The sequence below is a fragment of the Phocoena phocoena genome, chromosome X (genome assembly GCF_963924675.1).
Source record: "Phocoena phocoena chromosome X, mPhoPho1.1, whole genome shotgun sequence".
NCBI classification, from domain to species: domain Eukaryota; kingdom Metazoa; phylum Chordata; class Mammalia; order Artiodactyla; family Phocoenidae; genus Phocoena; species Phocoena phocoena.
Window position 1 is genome coordinate 28,556,578 of NC_089240.1, and position 27,272 is coordinate 28,583,849.

At 36.2% G+C, this 27,272-nt stretch overlaps 1 protein-coding gene across 1 annotated transcript in view; it reads right to left on the reverse strand.

The window, feature by feature from the left end:
• DMD (dystrophin) overlaps positions 1–27,272 on the reverse strand; it is a 2,035,184-nt gene that overhangs the window by 1,572,704 nt on the left and 435,208 nt on the right. Inside the window, exon 9 of the mRNA XM_065901098.1 lies at positions 26,378–26,509. Coding sequence (XP_065757170.1) covers positions 26,378–26,509 — 132 coding nt within the window. The remainder of the gene's footprint in view (positions 1–26,377; positions 26,510–27,272) is intronic.

A 27,272-nucleotide genomic window follows, 5' to 3' on the forward strand; every position in this document is an offset into this window, starting at 1 on the left:
ACAACAACAACCATAGGGCTTCCCTAAAGCACTTCTCTAATAAAATAGATGATCACTCCTGTCATGAAGCAGAAGCCCAGCCAGTCTACAGTCAAAGGGTAGACTGGCTATGCTTCCCATCCCAATCCTTTGCTGCAAATTGCCTCAGTCAGGGGATATGCAAAGCACAGAGATGTATTAAGGAAGACAAAAGGGCTCAAATTTGAAGACTAGAACTAGACCAGAGGACTTTTGTTATTAGGTCATAGAATCAAAAAGGAAAACATGCTAAAAGTCTAAAACTTGTAAAGAAATGTGATTCCCAAAGAAATCTCTAGTCTGACTGAAAAATACCTTGTTATTATTCAACCCTAGGGTAAACACCAGGACCCCAAAATGGTGCAACATGCAGAAGACTAAAGTGGCACACTCCCCTGAAATGGCACTGTTCCCCAAGTCAATCTCAGACATAATCTTGAAGACAACTATTAAGCAAGGCTTTTACACGAACAGAAAAAAGAATCGCCAGCAACTCTGACAGTACAGGATATGATGAATGTTTGTTTTCATTCTTTTCGTTTACACATCTTTTTTTAAAACATCAAGATATACTGTGTTCTTTTAAACTTTTATTTAGGGGTATTGGACTTTGACCTTTTTTCTTTCATTTAATCATTGCCCACAGGACCATGAAGCGCTGCATCATAGTCTGAGTGAAAGGGACTGCAGATCACCCCAAAATTCTCAACTGTGGAACTGGATAACATCACTGGAAACTATTTTACACACTCTCTTGTCAAGGATGTTATGTGGACATTTTCAAAAGGGAATATGTGCTAAGGAGACTGCACTACAATGCTGGATGTTTAAATGGGAGGACTGTAGTAGACATCGTGACTGTCCACCCCATGTCCTTTCTCCTACTTCCTCATATACAGCAGCCTGGTTGGTGACTGGGAAAGGATAGAGCTCACCCTCGACTCTAGATGTGAGTTTGGGATTTGTGCAAAACAATTTGGATAATACTATCCCCTTTGCTACAGTGATATGCTCAGGGCACGTACACGATCTAAGAGGGTCCAGTCAGAGAGCAACTCACACTTTTTGTTTAATATATGGATGGGCAAAGAGATACTGTTAACTACCAGCTGTGTACAAGGAAACAAGCATTTCCAAGCGTTGCCGAAGAAAGACAGCCTGTTATCAATCTGACACGCTGTGAAGGTTAGGGTTGAAGATAAACAGAGAAACAGAGACTTATCCCTGACTCCAGCAATGAAACTGTATTAAACACTTGATCAACAGTGAATTTGTTATTTACTAAGTCAATACATTTTTATGTGGCTTAAATAGGTTTGAAACCAAGAGCATCCTAAATAACACAGGATATAATACACTTTAATGTTCTTCATGAACTTAATAAATCTTTAATCAACAATCATTTTTATATGTACTCATAACATCTTCAGTGCCAAATGTTCTGATTTCAAATTCAATGCTCAATTGCTCAGTTCACCAAATCTAGTTAATTGCCATTACTCAAAAAGCATTATCATTAACGCCACTGATGCTATTATCAATAAAACGAAGACAATTTGAATTGGTTCGCTTATTCATTAAACGGAAATTTTTAGAAAGGGTGTATTATCTTATTACAATCAGGATGCCAAATGGGAAGTTAATGCACCATTATTTCTCTACAAGCTGGCTATAAACTAGAATCTTTACAACAATTCTCTCTCTCTCTTGCTGTATCTCTCTCTCTGTCTCTGCCTTTGTCTCTTCCTCCCTTCTCTTGCTCCCTTCCTCCATTTTTCTTCCCCTCAGTTGTCATCTCTCTGTTTCTGTCTCTCTCTCAACTAAAGTAAGGGTAATATAACCTGAATCTCTTCCAATGAAAAAAGATTATTGAAATCAACAGTTGATAGGCTTCATAGCAATTATTCTTCATCATTACCAGTTACCCAACCTTCACCCTTTGTTTTTTTTTTAATTGCCATTATTTTACCTCTTTATTTTCAGGTTGCCTGATTTGTAGTTTCTGCCATTAAATTGTTTATACATCCATTCAGTTTTAGTAAATGACAAAGATTGTGTGGGTATGTCTAAAAAATATAACCTTTGTTCACTAACTATAGCTCTCTTTTGTGTCAGTTTAGTATAGGGGTTAATAGGATAAATTCTAGACTCAGATATTGAATGTTCAAATCCTGGTTCAGTCACTTTTCATCTGCAGGACTGTGGGCAGATTTCTTAACAAGTCTGTGTATCAGTTTCCTCATGTACAAGATGATATACTAATAGAATCTTCTTCACAAGGTCAATATGAAGATTGAGTTAATGCATGAAGAGAATTTAAGAGTAATGATTGGCACATAATCACTGCTCAAAGAGCATTATCAATTTTCGTGTTATTATTCATCACCATAGACATTATCTAAGAACACTAAGATCAACACTTGAGAAGGATCATAGGCTAATACAGTGGTTAGAAGCCTAGGAATTTAAAAACTGGTGTTGAGTCCTATATCTACTGCTTTCTGAATGTGCTGATTTGGTTAAGTCATTCAACATGTTCTTAGTTTACAGAATTACACTCCATCTGCTATCTCACAAATTCACTGAGGGAAAAACTACACGTAGTATGTAAAACGAATATAAATGTGTTACAAAATATAAGGAATTATTTTTATCCATAAGGAGATTTTTTTTGAATTTTATTTTATTTATAGAGCAGGTTCTTATTAGTTATCTATTTTATACATATTAGTGTATATATGTTATTACCAATCTCCCAATTCATCCCACCACCAGCCCCCTCACCACCACTTTGCCCCGCTTGGTGTCCATACGTTTGTTCTCTACATCTGTGTCTCTATTTCTACCTTGCAAACCAGTTCATCTGTACCACTTTTATAGATTCTACATGTAAGCATTAATATACGATATTTGTTTTTCTCTTTCTGACTTACTTCACTCTATGAAGTGAAGTATGACAGTCTCTATGTCCATCCACGTCTCTACAAATAACCCAATTTCACTCCTTTTCACAGCTGAATAATATTCCATTGTATACATGTACCATATCTTCTTTATCCATTCATCTGTTGATGGGCATTTAGGTCGCTTCCATGACCTGGCTATTGTAAATAGTGCTGCAATGAACATTGGGATGCATGTGTCTTTCGGAATTATGGTTTTCTCAGGGTCTATGCCCAATAGTGGGATTGCTGGGTCATATGGTAATTTTATTTTCACTTTTTTCAGGAACATCCATACTGTTCTCCATAGTGGCTGTATCGGTTTACATTCCTACCAACAGCACAGGAGGGTTCCCTTTTCTCCACACCCTCTCCGGGATTTGTTGTTTGTAGATTTCCTGATGATGCCCATTCTAACTGGTGTGAGGTGATACCTCGTTGTAGCTTTGATTTGCATTTCTCTAATAATTAGTGATGTTGAGCAGCTTTTCGTGTGCCTCTTAGCCATCTGTATGTCTTCTTTGGAGAAATGTCTATTTAGGTCTTCTGCCCATTTTTGGATTGGGTTTTTTTTTTTTTTTTCATATTGAGCTATTTATATATTTTGGAGATTAATCCTTTGCCCATTGCTTCATTTTCAAATATTTTCTCTAATTCTAAGGGTTGTCTTTTCATTTTGTTTATGGTTTCCTTTGCTGTGCAAAAGCTTTTAAGTTTCATTAGGTCTCATTTGTTCATTTTTGTTTTTATTTCCATTACCCCAGGAGGTGGGTCAAAAAAGATCTTGCCTGTGATTTATGTTATAGAGTGCTTTGCCTATGTTTTCCTCTAAGAGTTTTATAGTGTCTCACCTTACATTTAGGTCTTTAACCCATTCTGAGTTTATTTTTGTGTATGATGTTAGGAAGTGTTCTAAGTTCATTTTTTACATGTAGCTGTCCAGTTTTCCCAGCACCACTTACTGAAGAGACTGTCTTTTCCCCATTGTATATCCTTGCCTACATGTCATAGATTAGTCGACCACAGGTGTGTGGGTTTATCTCTGGGTTTTCTATCCTGTTCCACTGACCTATATTTCTGTTTTTGTGCCACTACCACATTTTCTTGATTACTGTAGCTTTGTAGTATAGTCTGAAGTCACTGAGTCTGATTCCTCCAGCTCTGATTTTTTCCCTCGAGACTGCTTTGGCTATTTGGGGTCTTTTGGGTCTCCATACTAATTTTAAGATTTTTTGTTCTAGTTCTGAAAAAAATACCATCTGTAATTTGATAGGGATTGCATTGAATCTGTAGATAGCTTTGGGTAGGAGAGTCATTTTCACAATGTTGATTCTTCCAATCCACGAACATGGTATATCTCTCCATCTGTTTGTGTCATCTTTAATTTCTTTCATCAGTGTCTTACAGTTTTCTGAGTACAGGTCTTTTACCTTCTTAGGTAGATTTACTCCTAGGCATTTTATTCTTTATGTTCCAATGCAGAATGGGATTGTTTCCTTAATTTCTCTTCATGATCTTTCATTGTTAGTGCATAGGAACACAAGAGATTTCTGTGCATTAATTTTGTATCTCACAACTTTACCAAATTCATTGATTAGCTCTAGTAGTTTTCTGTTGGCATCTTTAGGATTCTCTATGTATAGTATCATGTCATCTGCAAGCAGTGACAGTTATACTTCTTCTTTTCCAATTTGTATTCCTTTTACTTCTTTTTCTTCTCTGATTGTCATGGCTAGGACTTCCAAAACTATGTTGAATAAGAGTGGTGAGAGTGGACATCCTTGTCTTGTTCCTGATCTTAGAGGAAATGCTTTCAATTTTTCACCATTGAGAATGATGTTGGCTGTGGGTTTGTCATATATGGCCTTTATTATGTTGAGGTAAGTTCCCTCTATGCCTACTTTCTGGAGGGTTTTTATCATAAATGGTGTTGAGTTTTGTCAAAAGCTTCTTCTGCATCTATTGAGATGATCATATGGTTTTTCTCCTTCAATTTGTTAACATGGTGTATCACCTTGATTGATTTGCGAATATTGAAGAATCCTTGCATTCCTGGGATAAATCCCACTTTATCATGGTTTTATGATCCTTCTAATGTGTTGTTGGATTCTGTTTGCTAGTATTTCGTTAAGGAATTTTGCATCTAAGTTCATCAGTGATATTGTTCTGTAATTTTCTTTTTTTGTAGTATTTTTGCCTGGTTTTCCTATCAGGGTGATGGTGACCTTGTAGAATGAGTTTGGGAGTGTTCCTTCCTCTGCAAATTTTTGGAAGAGTTTGAGAAGGATGGGTGTTAGCTCTTCTCTAAATGTTTGATAGAATTCACCTGTGAAGCCATGTGGTCCTGGACTTTTATTTGTTGTAAGGTTTATAATGACAGTTTCCATTTCTTTATTTGTGATTGGTGTGTTCATATTTTCTATTTCTTCCTGATTCAGTCTTGGAAGGTTATACCTTTCTAAGAATGTGTCCATTTCTTCCAGGTTGTCCATTTTATTGGAATAGAGTTGCTTGTAGTAGTCTCTTATGATGTTTTGTATTTCTGCAGTGTTCGCTGTAACTTCCCTTTTTTCATTTCTAATTTCACTACTTTCAGTCCTCTCCCTTCCTTTTCTTGATGAGTCTGGCAAAAGGTTTATCCATTTTGTTCATCTTCTCAAAGAATCAGCTTTCAGTTTTACTAATCTTTGCTACTGTTTTCTTTGTTTTTATTTCATTTATTTTTGCTCGGATATTTATGATTTCTTTTCTTCTACTAACTTTGGGTTTTGTTTGTTCTTCTTTCTCTAGTTCCTTAAGATGTAAGGTTAGATTGTTTATTTGAATTTTTTCTTGTTTCGTGAGGTAGGCTTGTATTGCTACAAACTTCCCTCTTTGGACTGCTTTTGCTGCATCCCATAGGTTTTGGATCGTCGTGTTTTCATTGTCATTTGTCTCTACGTATTTTTTTATTCCCTCTTTGACTTCTTCAGTGATCTCTTGGTCATTTAGTAATGTACTGTATAGATTCCATGTGTTTGTGCTTTTTACGTTTTTTTCCCTGTAATTGATTTCTAATCTCATAACATTGTGGTTGGAAAAGATGCTGGATATGATTTCAATTTTCTTAAATTTACTGAGGCTTGATAAGTTACCCAAGTTGTGATCTATCCTGGAGAATGTCCCATGTGCACTTGAGAAGAAAGTGTAATCTGCTGTTTTTGTACAGAATGTCCTATAAATATCAATTAAAGCTATCTGGCTTACTGTGTCATTTAAAGCTTGTGTTTCTTTATTAATTTTCTATCTGGATGATCAGTCCATTTGTGTGAGGTGTTAAAGTCCCCCACTATTATTGTGTTACTGTCATTTTCCTCTTTTATAGCTGTTAGCATTTTCCTTATGTATTGTTCTGCTCCTATGTTGGGTGCATATATAATTGTTATATCTTCTTCTTGGATTGATCCCTTGATCATTATGCAGTGTCCTTCTTTGTCTCTTATAATAGTCTTTATTTTAAAGTCCATTATCTCTGATATGAGAACTGCTACTCCAGCTTTCTTTTGACTTCCATTTGCATGGAATATCTTTTTCCATCCCCTCACTTTCAGTCTGTATGTGTCCCTAGGTCTGAAGTTGGTCTCTTGTACACAGCATATATACGCGTTTTTGTATCCATTCAGCCAGTGTATGTGTTTTGGTTGGAGCTTTTAATCCATTCACATTTAAGGTAATTATTGATATGTATGTTCCTATGACCCTTTTCTTAATTGTTTTGGGTTTTTGTAGGTCCTTTTCTTCTGTTGTGTTTCCCACTTAGAGAAGTTTCTTTAGCATTTGTTGTACAGCTGGTTTGCTGGTGAATTCTCTTAGCTTTTGCTTATGTACAAAGCTTTTGATTTCTCCATCGAATCTGAATGAGATCCTTGCCAGGTAGAGTAATCTTGGCTGGAGGTTCTTCCCTTTCATCACTCTAATTATATTGCACCACTCCCTTCTGGGCTGCAGAATTTCTGCTGAGAAATCAGCTGTTAACCTTACAGGAGTTCCCTTTTATGTTATTTGTCATTTTTCCCTTGTTGCTTTTAATAATTTTTCTTTGTCTTTTTTATCAGTTTGATTACTATGTGTCTCAGTGTGTTACTCCTTGGGTTTATCCTACCTGGGACTCTCTGTGCTTCCTGGACTTGGGTGGCTATTTCCTTTCCCATGTGAGGGAAGTTTTCAACTATAATCTCTCCAAATACTTTCTCAGGCCTCTTCTCTCTCTCTTCTCCTTCTGGGACCTCTATAATGCAAATGTTGGTGTGTTTATGTTGTCCCAGAAGTCCCTGAGGCTGTCTTCATTTCTTTTCATTCTTTTTCCTTTATTCTGTTCTGCAGCAGTGATTTGCACCATCCTGTCTTCCAGGTCACTTATCCGTTCTTCTGTCTCAGTTATTCTGCTATTGATTCCTCTAGTGTATTTTTTCATTTCAGTTATTGTATTGTTCATCTCTGTTTGTTCTTTAATTCTTCTAGGTCTTTGTTAAACATTTCTTGCATCTTCTCAATCTTTGCCTCCATTCTTTTCCTGAGGTCCTGGATCATCTTCACTATCATTATTCTGAATTCTCTTTCTGGAAGGCTACCTATCTCCACTCCATTCAGTTGTTTTTCTGGGGTTTTATCTTGTTCCTTCATCTGGTACATAGCCCTCTGCCTTTTCATCTTGTCTGTCTTTCTGTGAATGTGGTTTTTGTTCCACAGGCTGCAGGATTGTAGTTCTTCTTGCTTCTGCTGTCTTCCCTCTGGTGGATGCGGCTGTCTAAGAGGCTTGTGTAAGTTTCCTGATGGGAGGGACTGGTGGTTAGTAGAGCTGTCTCTTGTCTCTTCGGCAGCTCCAGACTTTTTCCTGGACTCCCTTCCGGCTAGCTGTGGCGCACTAGCCCCCCTCAGGCTGTGTTCACGCAGCCAATCCCAGCCCTCTCCCTGCGATCCGACCGAAGCCCGAGCCTCGGCTCCCAGCCCACGCCTTTCCCGGTGGTTGAGCAGACAAGCCTCTCCGGCTGATGAGTGCTGATCAGCACCGATCCTCTGTGCGGGAATCTCTCCGCTTTGCCCTCTGCACCCCTGTTGCTGTGCTCTCCTCCGCGGCTCCGAAGCTCCCCCTCTCCGCCACCCGCAGTCTCTGCCTGTGAAGGGGCTTCCTAGTGTGTGGAAACCTTTCCTCCTTCACAGCTCCCTCCCACTGGTGCAGGTCCCGTCCCTATTCTTTTGTCTGTTTATTGTTTTTTCTTTTGCCCTACCCAGGTACGTGGGGAGTTTCTTGCCTTTTAGGAGGTCTGAGGTCTTCTGCCAGCGTTCAGTGGGTGTTCTATAGGAGCAGTTCCACATGTAGACGTATTTCTGATGTATCTGTGGGGAGGAAGGTGATCTCCACGTCTTACTCTTCTGCCATCTTCCTCAACTCACACATAGATTTTTAACTTTTGACCGAAGGGTCGGTGTTCCTAACCCCCTCATTGTTTAAGAGTCATCTGTATTTCTTACTTTCATCATTTCCCTCATCAGATTATTGCCCTTAGATACATTTCTAGAGGTATGAACACAGGACTCAGATTTTACATATTTAAAATTGTGTGATTTACTAAAAAAATATGCTCCAGAATAACATCAATTTATTCTGTTATAAACCCTTCATAATTCGTGAAATTTCCTGTTTCCTTAAGCTCTGGAAAATTGTGGATATTATCACCTTTCTGACCTGCCTACCTGGTAGGTAAAAATGACCTCATTTTTAAAAAATTGTATGTATTTCATAACTAGTTAGGTGGAATGTCTTTTCATATACTTACTGATATGTTGACTTTTTTTTTCTTTTGTCATTTCTTGAATCATGTTCTTTGTGAATTTTCCTACTGAGGTGTTTTGCTTTTTCTTATTGATTTACTATTGTTATCTATATGTGAAGGCTATTAAAATTGTGTATAAGTTTTACAAATAATTTCCTAACTTATTTGACTTTCAAAGTTCTTTATGATTTTGCATGTATAATTCTAATCAATACATGATACAACAAGAACTGCCTTACTCAATACATTCACCCACTCAATAAATAACTACTGTAACCACAGAATGTGAAGCAATAGAAATAGTAAAATTTTTAAGAGCTTAATAGATACTTTCTTTCATATTCATTCCTGGCTTCTAGGATCAACTGGGCAATGAGCAATTAGTAAATTAATGGTAATACTACAGTCCTTCTGGCATACTTGTTCCTGAACTATTTGAGGACCAGGTAGTTAAAAAGCCTTTAATTGCCTGGTTCACATGAAAATTAAATGATGAAATAAAAGTAGAGGAATCTATGTGCACATCTTATTTCTAATTCCATTAGTGACTCAAAATTCCTCTTGAAATGACTTTTTGAGGTATTATACAGTAAATTTTAATGTTTCAGAAAGAGAACTACATATCTTAGGAAGCAGATAATTGCCACTGGATTTAGCAATCTGACCCACAGTATAGAAATTTCTAATTAAAACCCTCTTTTTTATAATGCTAATCTTTCAGCCAAAAATTCCCTTGGGACATGTTAAAATGAAGATAAAATGTATTAAGATTTTTAATTAACCAGAGATCCCAGAGGAAGCTAATAAACACATTCATAAATGTTTACTGTAAGTAAATTTTATTGTGAAGTAATCCTATTCTTATATGTAGTTCCCATGATAGGCATCATTACACCATGAATAACTGAACTAATAGAAATAAATATTTAAAATGTTAATCTTCCAAATCTGGATTTGATATATGTAAAAGAGGCACATGACTTTCTGTAACTGACCAGCAGGCAGATGATCTGGAAATAAAGTCACATAACAATACTGTCAACTCATCATTAATCCTTTCAAAGATGATTTCTTTTCCCAACAGTTTAATTTATAACATTTTCATAGTTTAAAAAATTGATATCTGCATTCTTATCATAAGTTTTCCATGACCCAAAATACCTTCTATGAGTACTAACTGCATGTTCCTTTCACAATTACTCTATATTAATTACTACTAAGTAAGATACCTCTTCAAAAGAATTTATCTTTTTTTTTACATATACAAGCTTAAGGGAGTTTCAGTTAAAATAAAACATTTGCCAGTAGATTTCAGACCCAAAGACATTGAATTTACCACTATTTACCACACATTTACCTATGTTGCTCTGCAAGTGTGGTTAATATATATTGATTAACTTAGCATCATTCCATTTTTTCATTGATATTATTCATAGGTAAACCACAAACTAATATGTAAGGACATGTTCTGATGGAATTTTATAGCAGGGATTTTAAGAAATATACCCATATAAAATAAGGTTCCAATCAAGGTTATCATATATCTTAATTTTGATGTTACCACACTTTGAGCATGGTTTCATTAAAAAATAGGGTTAAAAAGTTTAATTATGGAATAATTATTAAAATATTAAAGTACTTTATGAAAAACAGATTGTTGTAAACAATATAGTGAAAAACAGGAAATCACATTACTTAACAAATGTAGAAACTAGAGATTGTTTTGGAGAAAATGAAAAAATGAGGTGAACTTGCTTAAAATATTTAAAATCCTAGGACAGAAGTCATATTTAGCATACTTCAAGATACCACCTACTGAATCCAGTATTTCTACTCTGTGGCCTGAGCTAAACAATTTAACATCTTTGGACTTCAGTTTTGTCACCTATAATACCCTCCATACTACATAATATATAAATTCTTCCCAAATGAATTTGAAATTTCACTTGGGTTGCAAAGCAACTGATTGATCTCCATTGCAGAACTTACTCTGTGGTAATTTTGGACAAAAACACTCTCAGACTTCTTAATCAGGAGCCTGGATATTTGAAGATCTGTACAAGCTTACTTAAACCGAGTACAGTCACAAATAAGTGGAGTACTCATTATTGAACACCTGTTAGGCAGCATGCTAGCTACGTTTCTCAGCTGAGCACTGACTCTCATAAGAATTGTGTAAATTGTGGCAGACTGTATTTTTCAAGATGAATACAACAAGATCTCCCATCCTACCTAACTGCTCTTACACTGTAACAATGACACTTCTCCATCAAGAGTTGGGTCTATGTTCCCTTCCCTTAAACATGGGTGACCATGGAGCAAATTACACTATGTGACTTCCAAGAATAAGCTACAAAAGGCAATACAGCTTCTGCTTAGTACTCTTTGGATCACTCGCTCTCGGAAGCCAGCCAGCATTTTGTGAGAGAACACAAATTACATGGGAAGGCCACGTGTGGGTGTTCGAGCCAACTACCCTGGCTGAAGTTCCAACAGAACCACCAGACATGTTAGTGAAGGAGTCTTTGAGATGACTCCAGCCTCTGCTACTGTCTTACCGCAACTGCATGAGAAATCTCAAGCCCAGTTAACCTCCAGAAGAATGACAGATAATGACAAAAATGACTGTTACTTTTTTGTAAGCCCTTAAATTTTGAGGTGATTTGCTATGTGGCAATGAAAACTGCAGAACAAGATATGTATGACTATATTACACAGATGAGCCAAGAGAGAAACACGTGTATCACACAGCAAGTAAGATGAATCAGAATTTTAACACACCTTCTTATGACATCATGCTTCCTCAAAGATTTTTTGCAAAAAAGGTATTAAAACAAATGTTTGGCTTTAATATTCTTTAAGAGGCCAAAACTAAGCTCAACAAGACATACTACGTCCATTCTTCATGAAGAGTTCTGAAAAATATATTAACGATTACAGATAAGCTCACCTGCCCTTTTAAAAGATTGTTACGTAAACAGCTTAGCTTGGTTCTACCCAATAATTCTTTCAAACTTTATAAAGCCACTAGGCCCACAAAATGTAATGAACATGAAGTAAGTGGGAACTTCCATATACCCTTGTTTTATGGATTTTTTTTTTTTTTTTTAATCATCCACAGCTACATCTGGAGCTATCTCTGGTATCAAAAGAGAGACGGGAAAAGTCAGGTTCCAGCATAGGTGGTTAAACTATCATCTTTCCCAGAAACTCCAACTATCTTTGCCAAAGGTAAAATTGGAACTTTTAAAAATTTTAAGTTTAAATCATAATTTATAAATATAATATCAAATGCAGCAAAGTTGACCTGCATTATTAGAAACATTTCTTCATCCTTAAACACTTATTTAGAGCCTACTGTGTAGAAGAGTGAGTGAAGGCTTTTTTCATATATGCTATGTGCTAATTATTTTAGCCACCATGTAAAGCAGAAATCATCTCCATTTTAGAGATGAGAAAACAGAGTCATGGAGAGAAAATGGTATATCAAATCCCACAGAGAGTTATTAAAATAGTAGAACTGGAGTTTGAAGATTAGCTTCCTCTCGCCTTCCAGTTTTCAGCTCAAGAGAAGGTTCAACTGATACTTTCAGCTACAGAATAGTCCTTTAACCTTAACAGTTCCATTATTTTTAAAAATTCCAGCTCTTGTTTCTTTATTTCACAGTGACTAAAATGACTTATAGTCATTTAAAATTGATTCTTTTTTAACATTTTGGTCTCCTTCCCCATCTATAAATTAAGCTTCATGAAAACATTTCCATGTTGTTCATGGAAAGACTTTCAGGAACTAGAAGAGTTCTAGTATATAGTCTGTGCTCAATACATACTCATTAAGTAAATGAATAAAATCTACACCTCTAACTTTAGGATGTCTGACTCAAAACTCTTGACTGTAAATATAAGAATTTTGTGTACCTGACATTGAAAAATTTGAGAACACTTTAGCTGGTGTAACTTAGCCAGGTGGGTTTCTTTTACCCTTTTTCTATTTTATAGATTAAAAAATGGAAGGGTAAGAGTGTATTTGTTCAAAGTAATATTATTACCTCTATTCTTTCTGATGTTCCATCCGTTTCAAAATTCTGCTTGGAAATTTTCAGTGCACCCATCTTTCGAGCTGAGCTCAAACCTGACAATACTCTTTCTAGGTCACTTGTTCAGTCACATCAGAAAGTATAAAAGCTTCCATGGAGCAGATCAATGGTGCTTTTAATCTAAGTAGAGCTCCCCACTGGCTGGCTTTGCACCCTCTGTTTGCCAATTCTTCTACAATCTGCATTCAGTCTGAGGGACAAGTTGTGTTGGGAAGGGTCAATGGCAGACAGAGTAAAGAAACCCCTGCCCCTACCTCCTCCCAACAGGAACACTGGACCTAAAATCAACTACAAGTGCTTTTTTTCTGCTTTAGAAGGAAGCACCGCTATATTCCACTTTGCATGGTTCCAAGACTATTTCTCAGCAACATCAGAACTAAAAAGTATATCCTTTACCTTACAATTTTGTATCTGGTATATTAACTCAGGAAATTGCCAAACTCTACACCGGTTCTGATTCAAAGTTTATTTATAAATCACTTTGGAACCCAAATTCTATTTTCCCATAGAAGAACTGATAAGAATATGATAATGTCCTCAGATCAAACCACAAAATTTCATTTAACACCTGATGTATTTAAAGTAGTAGCCATGATATTGGTGCCAGTTTTTGAGAACCTACACTGTGCTTATGCCATGGAAGGTTCCTAGTATAATTCAATTTACTTAATCCTCCTAACAGCTCTATGAGTTAGATATAACTATCATAACACACATGAGGAAACTGAGGTCCGGAAAGGGCAAGAAACTCTGTCAAGGCCACATAGCTAGAAAGTGGCAAAGCTGGAACGTAAACCTAAGCCTCTCTGATGCCAAACTTTGGGCTCCCTCCTCTTTGCTCAACTAGTGCTTTCCTTCTCAAGAAGTGATGCTCCTGTGGGTAAAAGTGGTTTCATTTTGAGGTTTCATAAATGACTGTTTCCCTGCTTTTGGAGTATCAAGTGCTTATCTTTATCTCAACTAGCTTCCAGGTAATAGTGCAATTTCTGGACTTGGACAAAAATTCCATCAAGCCCTGGGATACTTTAACATAAACTTCTGACTGCCTACACAACATCCCTTTTCTTCTCTTTGTCCTAATAGAACCTGCTTTGATTCAGGAATCACCCTGTTCCATTTGGCTATATGATTCAAGGATGGCTGACTTTTGATTGGTTTAAGCCAGTCATGGTAGTATGTTCTGTTTCCCCTTATTGGTTTAGGCATGAGGATGTGAGGTAATCCTGTCCAATAAAATGCAAGAGAAATATGCTTGGGAGCTTCTTGGAAATGCTTCCTCATTCTTAAAAGAGGCATACATTTAGATTATGATATACATGTATTAATCTATATATATCGTTTCAACAACTGAGTAGCTTCTGGGGAGAAACTTAAAATTGTTCTCAACTTTCCAATTTGCAGCAGTTTTAGTAGGATCAAAGTTTTAAAAAGAGAACTAGAAGAAACCATGGGAGAATCTTTTTTAAGCACCCTTTCATTTATAAACATGAACTCCCCTGCCAACAAAAAGTCATTAAAGATTAAAGAATTTCATACAACATAAAATAACATTCTGAATGGAGAAAAACACTACAAATTAAAAAGACAAGTAGCAAACTGAAAATTATTTGTATTCCATGTCACAAAAAATGGCTAATGCCTTTAATATATAAGTAAGTCCCGCAAACTGATAACAGATATTCCAATTGATAAAAATTGGGAAACATGACAATTTCCCAGAAAAAGAAATCCTACTAGTTCTTAAACACATGTAAAGATGCTCAGTCTCTCTCACAGTAAGAAAAACTGCAAATATTTTAAATTTCACTCTCTCTCTCTCTCTCTCTCTCTCTCTCTCATTCTCTCTCTCTCTCACACACACACACACACACACACACACACATACATAAGGGGTGGCAAGGATGAGAATATTTAATTTTAATTGACTTTTATCCTTTTTATTTTTCAATCATATTCAGGCATATCCTGCAGCAAAAAAAAAAAAGTTAAATAAAATTGATATATAGAACTTTTGCTGAGACTACTTCCTTCAATTTATCATTCAACTCCTGAAACATGCCATTTAGTGTGAGGTAGAGGATCCTTGTGCAGATGTGAGAGGGTGTGCAGATTGGTATGTATGCATGAAAGAGAGAAAGAGCAAGAGGCAAGAAGGAGGAGGAGGAAGTAAAATAATTGAACAGCATAATTTAAAGACATGCTCTAAGGCAAGATCCGGATGTAAGGGGGATTGTATAAAGGAAGAGGGTCATAGATAAGATTGACAAGGTTTGCCAGATTAGATAAAGTTGAAAACCACACTAACAGACAGGAAGGAAAAGGTGCTAGAAATAATCCACAGTAGCAATGGGTAGGAATTAAGAACCAATTAGGCATGAGGGAGTTCAGGGAGGAGTCACACATGGCTAGATGGGTTCAAGCCTGGGTGAGAATAAATGTCAGAAGAAACACTTGGCCCCATGGGCCAAGATGAGGTCAGCTTTAAATATGTTGAACTTGAGGTTATGGTAAGACATCTGTGCATGGAAACTACTAGCCAGCAGGCAGACGAAAATTGTTGAATTGGACCATTTCAGGGGTAGGGCCAAAACGCTGAGAAGCATGAATTGTGTCTGAACAGACACAAACATTGAGGGCATGAGCACACTTTGTATAATGGGCACTTCCTTTTGTTCTAGTTTGTGAGCATCTAAATGCCATTTTTAGCTCTACAGTGTTATCCACTGTATCTCCATCTAACCATATACTTTATAAATATTTGTCATCTAAAATATATAAAGGTAACTGTTTTCTTAACTTCAACTTTAATTATTTTGAAAAGACCCATAAGTATGTTTTTTTTTTCTATTTTTCCCCTTTGTTATTAGAAGAGCCAATTTTATGGTTTGTGTGTAATTACTACTTTCGCAATGTTTTACAGATTTTTATAATATGGAGGCTGTTTCTCTGTAGTGTTTCTACATACTTTATGTTTAGTATCTCTATTTTAAATGTTCAATTGCTTATCTCACAAATGCACAAATAATTATTTACCTGTCCTGCTGGCGACAGGCAGATGGTAGACAGCTATTGTTCATCAGGCAAAGAGGAAGAAGAGAAAGATTTTTCTTCCCAAATGCTTTCCAGCATTTATAAGTATTAGAAGACTAAGGATAATGGTGATGAAAAAGGAAGAGAGCCTCTGGCTGATCTGGCTGGGAGTTTCAAATAGCGAAACATCAAAACTCTACTGGAAGTCATGACACCTGCTTTGAGTCCCAGTTCTGCCAGTTACTTGCTGCTTACACAAAACCTTCCCTACATTAAAATTCCTCCTACGTTAAAATGAGCCTAATAAGATCATTCCACAGGTTTATTGCAGTGGTCAAATGATATATGTACTCAAAAGGCTTTTAAAAACTGCAAAGGTTAGATAAAGAAGAGAGGTGCTCCTTTTTTGCTCTGGCAAGATTGAGAGGGATGTGATTCCCTTTTATTCTTATAAAATTATAAGAGTATAGGCAATGTATGGATAACTTTCCAAAGCCTGATTCCTTTACTTTGTGAGTTTCTTAGAGAGCAGAAGACATTATTTGGGGCTCAAAATGTTTATTAAATGAATGTGGGCATCTGTGCCCTAAGCTGTGCAAGGAACACAAAGATCTACCTTTATAGGCAGAAATATAGGTATGTCCTTATTTGTTTCTTTATTTTTCTTCCACGTTGCTTCCAGCATAAGGGTAGTTTCCCAATGTCTCTAGAAGAAGGATGAGGCTCATGTGCAGTTAACACAAGAGGAAGGGAACAATCTGATACTTCAGGGCACCTTGGAAAAGCCATGTGATACCAGTCTTACTGTTAGCTTACAAGTAATGGATGCCCTCCTAATATCTGCATCCCAAGGTATTAGACAGTAGCAGCCAGAAAAACACCCCCCCCAAAAATGTTCATGTCCTAATCCCTGGAACATATGAATATGTTACATTATATGGCAATGAAGAATTAAGGCTGCAGATGAAATTAAGTTTGCTGATCAGCTAGGCTTAAGATAGTTTCCTATGTTATCCAGGTAGGCCCTATCTATTCAGGAATCCTTAAAAGTGGAAGAGAGAGGCAGAAGAGAAGGTCAAAGGGATGTGATAAGAAAGATTCAACTTGCTCTTGTTATCTTTGAAGATGTCAGGGGTCATGAGCCAGGGAATGTGGACAGTCTTTAAAAGCTGGAAAAGACAAGGAAATGTAATCTCCCTTAGAGCCTCCAGAAGGAAAGCAGTCCTGCTGACACCTTTTTATAGCCCAGTGAGAACCATGATGAACTCCTAAACCATAATAAATGATAATACAGTTGTGTTGTTTTAAGCCACTAAATTTGTGGTTATTTGTTACAGCCACAAGAAAACTAATATATCAATTCATAATCAGTTAGAAGAATGGCTTCATCCAAGAGATATAGGCTTTTGTCCACATGAACATAAACGATTCAGTGTAGGTTTATTACGTGTCACAATGCAGTTAGCCCCTCACTTTCATTCTTTCTTGAACCCACCCCAATCAGCAACACCTCCAAAAAACACACTCCACTGAAATTGCTCTTATCAAAGCAAATATCAGCTAGAGTGATCATATAACTTATTGGCCAAAATGGGACAGAGAGTGAATAGAGGTGTTTAGAGAGCGAACAGAGGTGCTATTAGTAAATCCACTGTGATAAATGCTATATGTCAAGATTTCCCAGGGGGCTTATCCCACTGACATTTCACTGGTTAAGTTTCAACACTAATGTTACTTGAACTAATCAGCAATACTTAATGCTGTTAAACACTCTTCTCTCCCTGAAACACTTTCTCCTCCTGGCTTCTACAATACCACACACTCCCCCTTTTCATCTCTCCTTTCTAGCAATCCTTTTTATCTCTTTTGCTGATTCCTTCTCATCTCTAAGTCTTAGGTGATCTCATCCAGGTGACTTTTTTTCTTAGGCGATCTCAGCCAGGTCAATGGATTTAAATACTATCTATGCTGTTGATGACTTCCAAATTACTTATCCTCAACTCCGATCTTAGAACCCCAGCTTTATGTATATTCAAGTCTCATAAGCATCTCAAGATTAGTATGTTCAATGTGATACACTGCATTAACAAAATAAAGTTTAAAAATCATATGATCCTCTCAGTAGATGCAGAAAAAGAATTTGACAAAATTCAATATCCACTCTTGATAAAAACTCACCACAAAGTGGGTACAGAAGGAACTTACCTCAACATAATAAAGACCGTATATGACAAGCCCAGAGCTAAATATTTTCTCCCATTCTGTAGGCTGCCTTTTCATTTTATTGATGGTTTCCTTTGCTGTACAGAAGCTTTTTAGTTTGATGTAGTCTCAATTCTTTATTTTTGCTTTTGTTGCCTTTGGCTGTGGTGTCAGATCCAAAACATCACTGGCAAGACCGAAGTCAAGGAGCTTACAGACTATGTTCTATTCTGGCAGTTTTATGGTTCCACGTGTTACATGCAAGTTTTTTATCCATTTTGAGTTGATATTTGTGTGTAGTGTAAGACAGTAGCCTAGTTTCATTCTTTTGCACATTCCTGTCTAGTTTTCCCAGCACCACGTAATGAAGAGACTGTCCTTTCCTCCTTGTATATTCTCAGCTCCTTTGTTGTAAATTAACTGACCATATGTATAAGGGTTTATTTCTGTTAAAATGTCCATATACCCAAAGCAATCAAGAGATTCAATCCAATCCCTAACAAAATTCCAATCACATTTTTCATGAAAATAGAACAAACAATCCACAAAAGACACCAAATAGCCAAAGCAATCTTGAGAAAGAACAAAACTGGAGACATCAAGCTCCCTGATTTCAATTTATATTACAAAACTATAGCAATCAAAATAGCACGGTATTGGCATAAAAAACAGACACATAGATCAATGAAACAGAATAGTGAGCCTAGAAATAAACCCAATCCCTATCAAAATTCCAATCTCATTTTCACAGATATAGAACAAACAATCCTCAAATTTGTATAGAACCACAAAAGACCCAGAACAGCCAAACCTATTTGCAAGTCATATATCTGATAAGGGATTAATATCCAAAATATATAAACAACTCATATAACTCAACAGCAAAAAAACCGAACAATCCATTTAAAAAATGGGTATAGGATCTGAATAGACAGTTTTTCAAAGAAGTCATAGGCAACAGGCACATGAAAAGATGCTCAACATCACTATTCATCAGGAAATGCAAATCAAAAGCACAATGAGATATCACCTCACACCTGTTAGAATGGCTATTATCAAAAAGACAAAAAATAACAAGTGTTGGTGAGGCTATGGAAAAAAGGGAACCCTCGTGCACCATTATTGAGAATTGAAATTGGTGCAGTCAGTATGGAAAAAAGTATGGAGGTTCCTCAAAAATTTAAAAATAGAACTACCATATAATGCAGCAATTCCTCTTCCAGGTATTTAGCCAAAGAAAACAAAATATTACCTCAAAAAAGAGGTTTGCATCACCATGTGCACTGCAGCATTATTCACAATAGCCAAGAAATGGAAACAATCTAAGTGTACATCAATGGATGAATGCATAGAGAAAAATGTGACACACAGACACACTCACATACATACATACACACACAATAGAATATTATTCAGCCATAAAAAAGAATGAAATCTTGCTATTTGCAACAACAAGGAGAGACCCTGTGGGCATTCTGCTAAATGAAATAAGTCAACAAGAGAAATACCATATGATCTCACTGATAAGTGGTATCATAGATACAGAAAACAAATTGGTGGTTGCCAGAGGCAGGGGGTATGGGGTGGGCAAAATGGGTGAAGGGGGTCAAAAGGTACCCACTTCCAGATAAAAACTAAATATGTCATGGGGACGCAATGTACGTAATCTACAGCACAGCAACTATGGTTAATGATACTGTATTGCATATCTGAAAGTTGTTAAGAAGGTAAATTTTAGAAGTTCTCATCCCAAGGAAAAAAAATTCTGTAACTACGTATGGTGATAGAGGTTAACTAGACTTACTATGGTGATCATTTCACAACATATACAAATATAGGATTATGTTGTACACCTGAAATTAATATAATATATGTCAGTTATACTTCAACTTTAAAAAAAAAGAAGTTTAAGAGATTAACATGTTCAAAACTGAGCTTCTAACCTTACTCCCAAACCTGCTCCTCCTATAGTCTATTCTATTTTGGTTGGCGGCAACTCCATTCTTCCTATTGTTTAAACAAAAACCTTGCAGTAATCCTTGGTTTCTCGAATTCTTTCATAACTCACACCCACTATGTCATATGGAGCATGATCTTGATGAAATGGTGGCCTCCAATTCTGCTACTAGGTATGCCATCCCAGAGAGCATGAAACAGAAAGGCTCACCAACGAAATTAATATGTTCAAATCCCAACACTTATTAAATCATTTTAAAGCATATGGAGAGAGGCAAGGTGAAACAGATGGAAGGTGTAATGCAATTAGGATAAGGTCAAACAGAAGAACCACCATGCTATTTAAATCTTGGGTTATACAATATCCATACGTTTTGCTGTATCAGCCTTCCCTGTTGATGGTGTGGTAGACAGAACCAGAGGTGAGATTTGAGCAAGACACATTCTTAGGACAGAATGTACCTAAGATGACCACATACACTTGCTCTACTGGAAAGACGCAGGGGCAAGTATAGCTGACCTATAGCTGTAGCTCATCAGTTAGTCTGCTAAACAGTTATAGGATTTATTTGCATTTTTTATGTAGAGCACTTGGGAGGCCATAAGACATACTGAGTATCATTAATCGGTGGCCAATTTAGGAATGATGAAGCTGCCAGCCTAGAGATGATATCATCATACCTTATAATTTGGTCTTTTCATCTCTTTCCATCCATAAACAATATTCTTGTGTATTTCACTATTTATTCCATCTATTTTTAACATGTGTAATATAGGTCAAGTTACTATCTAAAGCTGACACACATTTTGACCTCTGCCTATGTCTCACAAGCTATTTGCTCATCAGCTAAATTTAACACATAGGTTTCACTTATATTTCATAAGCTATCATTGAATACTTTATTTACACTCTAAGTTTAATGCCTCTTGGAAGTATCATCTATCATCTTTGTTTTCTTATGACACAGTTAAATATTCTCAAAACATACAGCTAACACGTGTTCCATATTGAATTGGCAAACCCTGTAAGTTATCCAAAACATATCCAGAATTCAATTACTATGCATCATTCTCACTGATAGAACCATTATGAAAAACAATATGGACATTTCTCAAAAATTAAAAAATAGAACTACCATATGATCCAGCAATTCCACTTCTCAGTACACATCCAAAGGAAACTGAAAACAGTATCCCAAAGACACATCTGCACTCCCATGTTCATTGTAGCATTATTCACAATAGCCAAAATATGAAAACAAACCTAAATGTTGGCCAACAGATGAATGAATAAAGAAAATGTGGTGTGTGTATGTGTGTGTGTGTATACACACAAACACATATATACATACAATAAAATACTATTCAGCCTTAAAAAAGAAGGAAATTCTGGCATTTGAGACAACATGGATGAACCTGGAGGACTTCATGCTAAGCGATATAAGCTAGATACAGAAAGACAAATATTGCATGATCTCATTATCTCATTATATGTTGAATCTTTAAAAAAAAAAAAAAAAGCCAAACTCAAAGAAACAGAGAGTAGAATGGTGGTTCACCAGGAGCTGGAAGGAGGGAGTCATGGGGAGTTATTTTTTTAATGGATACAGAGTTTCCATTTTGCAAGATGAAAAGAATTATGGAGACAGATATTGGTAATGGTTAGACAATTTTATGAATGTACTGAATACCACTGAACTGTACACTTACAAATTGTTAAAACGTTGACATTTACATTATGCGTATTTGACCACAATAAAAAAAAAAATGGGGGGGGGGGAAGAAAAATAATCCAAATCCAAGCCTCTGCCATATCCTGCCTGGATTACTGCAATAACATTCTAACTAGTCTCCTTGTTTCCATCCTTATTCCTTTGGTCTATTCTCCACAAAGCAGCCATGTGGAAATAATGTGAGTTTATGTCATTCCTTCAATAGCTTTCTACCTCATTGGTAATAAAAACCTAAGTCTTCACCATTACTTACAAAACCCTATGTCATCTGGTCCACTACTACAGCTCAGATACCATCTCCTAGCACTGTGCCCCTAACTTGTACCTTTCCTTGAATAGTCCAAATAAATATCCCCACAACTCAGGGCTTTTGTACTATCTGTGTTTCTTCCTCATGGGTTTATCTTCCCAAAGGTACCCATACCTCTTCCAAAGGTACCCATACCTCTTTCCAGTCTTTACTCAATATTTACTTTGTTAATGAATCCTTCTCTGACCACCCAAACTGATATTTTAACTTTTCTCCACCATGTACTACATATTCCACCTTCCTCTTTTATTTTTTTTCTTTTTAGCATTTACTATTGTACTTACTACTAAATTTTACTTTACTTAATGCATGCTATTTTCATATTATTTGAAATGTTATTTTACTTATTTATACTTGTTCATACTATGACTCTCCCATGAACACATGTCCTCAATTAAGGCAGGAATTATTTTGTGTATTTGTTTACTAATGTGTCTTTTGATCCTATAATAATACCTGGCACATAGTAGGTGATTAATAAATAAGTGTAAAATGATTACATAAATTAATATCACTCCATGTGTGAGAATCATAGTAGAGAAAATTCAGTGGTAGTTAGTATAATTAACATGGGCTTGGAGTCAGATAAATCTGAACTTAAATTCAGGCTCTGCCACTTATTGGTTAGGCCTTGAAATTTCGATTAAATTGGCCAATTTGAAAAGGAGATATAAGTCATTCTAGGCTGAGAGAACCATAAAAGCTAAGAAAAGAAATTGCTTGGCACTTGTGCAGGAGAGAAAGTGACTTAATTTGGTTGGAATAAAGAAAACATAAAATAGATTAGTGTGAAATAAGCATGAAAATATAAATTGTTAATAGATCATGGAGCTTACTGATGAAATTTGGGAGAGTGGAATTATTATAAAGGCCAAAGGAAGTGAAGAAAGTTTTGTGAATTATGTTATTAAAGCTGTTAATAAGAAAATCTAATATGATTTAGAGGGGATTAAGCTAAAAAGAGTGATATTGATTGCAAAGCTATTTCTGTAATCTAGAAGACATGTAGTGAGAGTCTGAATCAGAGGGTATTTATGAATACTGAGGGAACATAACTTAATGGAGAAATGCTGTGAAGAAAGAATTGACAATATATATTTCATTACTGAATAGCAGATCACTACAGAGGCAAAAGAGTATGTCACGTATTTAAATCTCAAAAACTGTTGAATAACATCCCCATTTACATAACAAAAAGGACAACAAACAGGTTTGTGAGCAATGAAACAAGGTTCACTTCAGGATGTAGGAGGTTTGAGAAATCAGTGGACATCAAGGTATAGATACATATGAAAGAGTTGAAAATGAGGCTGTAACTCAAGAGAGATTGGAAGTGGTGAAAACATAAATACAATGATCATGGGCATACACCTTCAAGTCAAGAGATTAAATCATATAGACAACAGAGAGCGTATACAAAAAAGAAGGTCAAAGGATCTCACATGAGACTCCTATGCTAAGGGAGTTGGAAGAGGAGGAAGAGCCAGATAATGAAAGAGACACAAGACAGTTAGAGGTGGAGAAGGAGCTAGTAAGTCTAGAGGCTATAGGAGAAGTACTTCAGTGACGGTACAAAGCCTGAGAGGTGATGAAAGACATTGGATTTGGCGACCAAGTATAATTATTTGCTGAATAAACAAATGTATAAAGCATAGACTACAAAAAATGGTCAGTGAAAGAAAATATCACATAATAGTACATTAACAAAATAAAACGGAGTGGTATGTTTGGACAGAGGAGGTGTGCCTACAGGAATTTTGGCTAGGATGAGGTGCCAGGAGAAAGAGAGAAATGGAAAGTGAAAAAGATACTGGGGATGTTTGATATTAGATTAGGAGTAGAATGAGAGGCATGATCCAAGTCATAAAAATAGGAATTCAGTGTAACTATAAAAAGGACGTCCTCCATTGAAGAATGGGTGGTAGTTAAGTGATACAATGAAGGAAAAGTTAGGGTTCACACCAGAGAGTATTGCTTCTTGGTAAATTATGAGAAAAACTGATTTATAGGCAGAGATCCTGAGATAGGTCAGATCACTTCACCTCAACACGTTCACAAACTGCAATGACTATAAATCAGATTTTCTAAGTTGGGACAGATGGGGATACTTAATGTTTCTAAGATACTGGGAACTTTTACAATAATTTAGGCATTTTATGTTTCCCATAGGGAACAGTCACCCACATGGCTCTCTCTTCTGTTATGGAAAACTGCACCCTTACTTATAGACCACCAAGTAAACACTTGAATGAAACCTTCCAATGGAACCCAATCTGGCCGATCATTAGAAGTGGATCAGATATAACCTGTAGGGGGCAGTACAGGCTCAGCCCCTCTGAGAAACTCTTTAGAAAAAATTTTCTCAGTAAATAGTTAAGACACAAATTTATCAAACCTAACTATGTGTAACACCATCTTCTGATGTGCTTCCTTTAGAAACAGGCAGGATATATCATTCCTCACCAACTGTGATTCATGTTTCTTCTTTTCTAAAGGGTAACAATAGGTTTATTTCAATGGCTTATGTTAAGTTAAAACAGATATGTGAACTGCTCAATATTTTATGATATATTACATATTTTGTAATATTTAGACAAAGGGAGAGTGAACAAATACAGTCTAGCAAAATTAAGTCCATTTATAATTACTTCATTAAGGAATCATACCTGAACAATGCCTTAATGAGATGGTAATGAGGTAAAAACGTGCTGCCAGAATAGGCACTGGAGAAAACCTTCTGGAAAAGGCAGCTCAATAAAGTGAAAATAAGGAGGAAAAATACTCCTCTCTTTGTCTTGGCTAAGACTTCTTTATTTTAGGAGGTACAACACCTATTAAGTCTTGGAAGTTTCAATTGGAGGATGGTGATTTAAAAAAAAAAAAAAAAAAAAAAAAAGCCTAAAGAGTAAGGGAGAGTCAGGAGGGTGGGAGGGAGAAGGAGGAGGAGCAACGAAAGGGTGGGTACGCTTAAACTTAAAATGGAGATAAAAAATAGTACCTCCCACCTCTAAGAGTCATTATAAGGATTTTATTAGTTCATATAATGTATACACATAGCAGTCAGTAATGTGTGGCAGAATTCTTTTTATTTACTGATAATGAAGAAACTGATTAGGTTTTTTGTTCAAGACTATACAACTTTGTGAAAATATGGATGGGAATTTAATTGAAGATGAGGCTGAGTCACATAATCATAATCATTCTCACTCATCTCCTTTGTTCAACTTTGCAAGAAAACTAGCCAAGGATAAAGGGCATAACTATGCCCTGAAATACGTTCCCCTGGGGGAAGCTTTCAGTGTTAAAATTTTTCACGCATCAATTAACTGTGCCAGATAAATCACGAATTAAATACAACCACTATCTTAAAAAAAAATCGATGAGTCTCCAAAAATGTGTACTTTTCTCCAATGGGATCAAGACGATAACTTCTAAATTCCCATTCATTGTGTAGCATTGAGAAAAGTCACTTCCGCAAGAACTCTTCAAATTGCTCTTCTAAACAAAATAAATGAGATTTTCTTTTAAAAGGAAATTTTAGCAAATCCAGCAATTCCAGCACATGTCATTCCCATGCTCTAACATATACAAGGCTATAATTTCTTGTATTTTTAGGTTTTCTACAACACTGCAATAATGATGGAAAATGCTACTGAGAAGATTCATTATGTGGAAAATACTGAACGGTGCATAGAATCTGACCTGGTTTGAGTGTGACTTTCTTGTATAAATACTACAGAGCCTGCTATCAAGTTTAAGTTAGCAAAATTAAAATCTACCATATGAAGAAGCTTACAGTTATATTTTTCTTAAATAGAATATAAATGCATACTTATACAGTGAAAATATAATAAGGGCAATATATAGAGTATATATTTCCTTTAGGTATCAGATATCTAGAAAATCTCCCCAAGTAATGTGACTAGTAAATTTCATCCATTTTCCCATTCTTTTAAATGACCTCTCTTTAATGAGCTTTGTGTTTGGGTTGGTAGCCTTTATAAAAACTAATCTTACAGGTAATTATATAATGAAAGTACAAATCACTATTGTAAGAATCCCCATTCATGAAGAATCAACATACGTTAAACCTAGAGAGGTCTCAATAACAAAACAGCATCATGTGCAGTATCTAATACAACTGAGAACAATTAAACGGCTCCTGATGGCGGAGAAAAAAAAGGCACTGCAAATTCAAACAAACAAAAACCATGTTAGGTTATCTTGGGTGAAGAAGTTCTTTGGTTTGGAGAACAGAGAGTAAATGTTGACAGACCTGTGAAGGAAATGGGCTCCGTGTGGGGTCAGAGGTGGTGACATAAGCAGCCTGTGTATAGGCATAGCTCTTGAACCGAGGCTTAGGAGAGGAAGGAGTTCGTTCATAGCCCTGTGCTAGACTGACTGTGATCTGCAGAAGGGTTCGGGGGAGGGGGACAGAGAGGAGGAGGAGACATGGTAAGTAACCCTGGAAGGACTGCTTTCCAACACACTAGAAAAAACAAATGTTAAATGGTAACAGTGAGATGAAAAATTTAATCCTAAATATATATAAGTGATATTAGAAACTGGTACACTCCAAGAATTGTGATGCTCAATGTCATGTTGGAGAACAGGTAGTCAGGGAAGAGAGGAGGATGGGATTTAACCATAAAGATTCCATCCTGACACACCTCCAGCACTAATATGGGATGCTGCTCTTCAAACTGGCAAAAACAAGCAACCCAAAGCAATCTTCTCTGAACTCAAAGTAAACAAAACCAGAATTCATCATGTCAATATCTTGGAAAGGACTGAAGCTTTCATAAGCTAAATATAGAATTAGCTCAGTAGAGTGAGAAAATTAGGCCTGAGAGCTTTCCATGCCTTCAGCAGAAATTTTGCTAAAGGCTTTTTCATCATTGTTTGTGTCAAAGAGAGTTAAGAAAAAAACCACCCTAAATATACACCGTTGGGAAGAAGAACTAGCAATGTAACAGAAGAATCCCAGTGGACTCTGTACAATATCATAAAAGTCTTTATCATATGTATTCTCTATTTAATTTTTATTTAAACTATTTTAAACTAATTTTATCTTATCAAAAATATTACCTTGAGTATGCAAAATTTGTTACTACAACAGCAAGCTGCCACTAAAAATAAGAAAACATTATTAAACAGAGTACTTGCCTCTG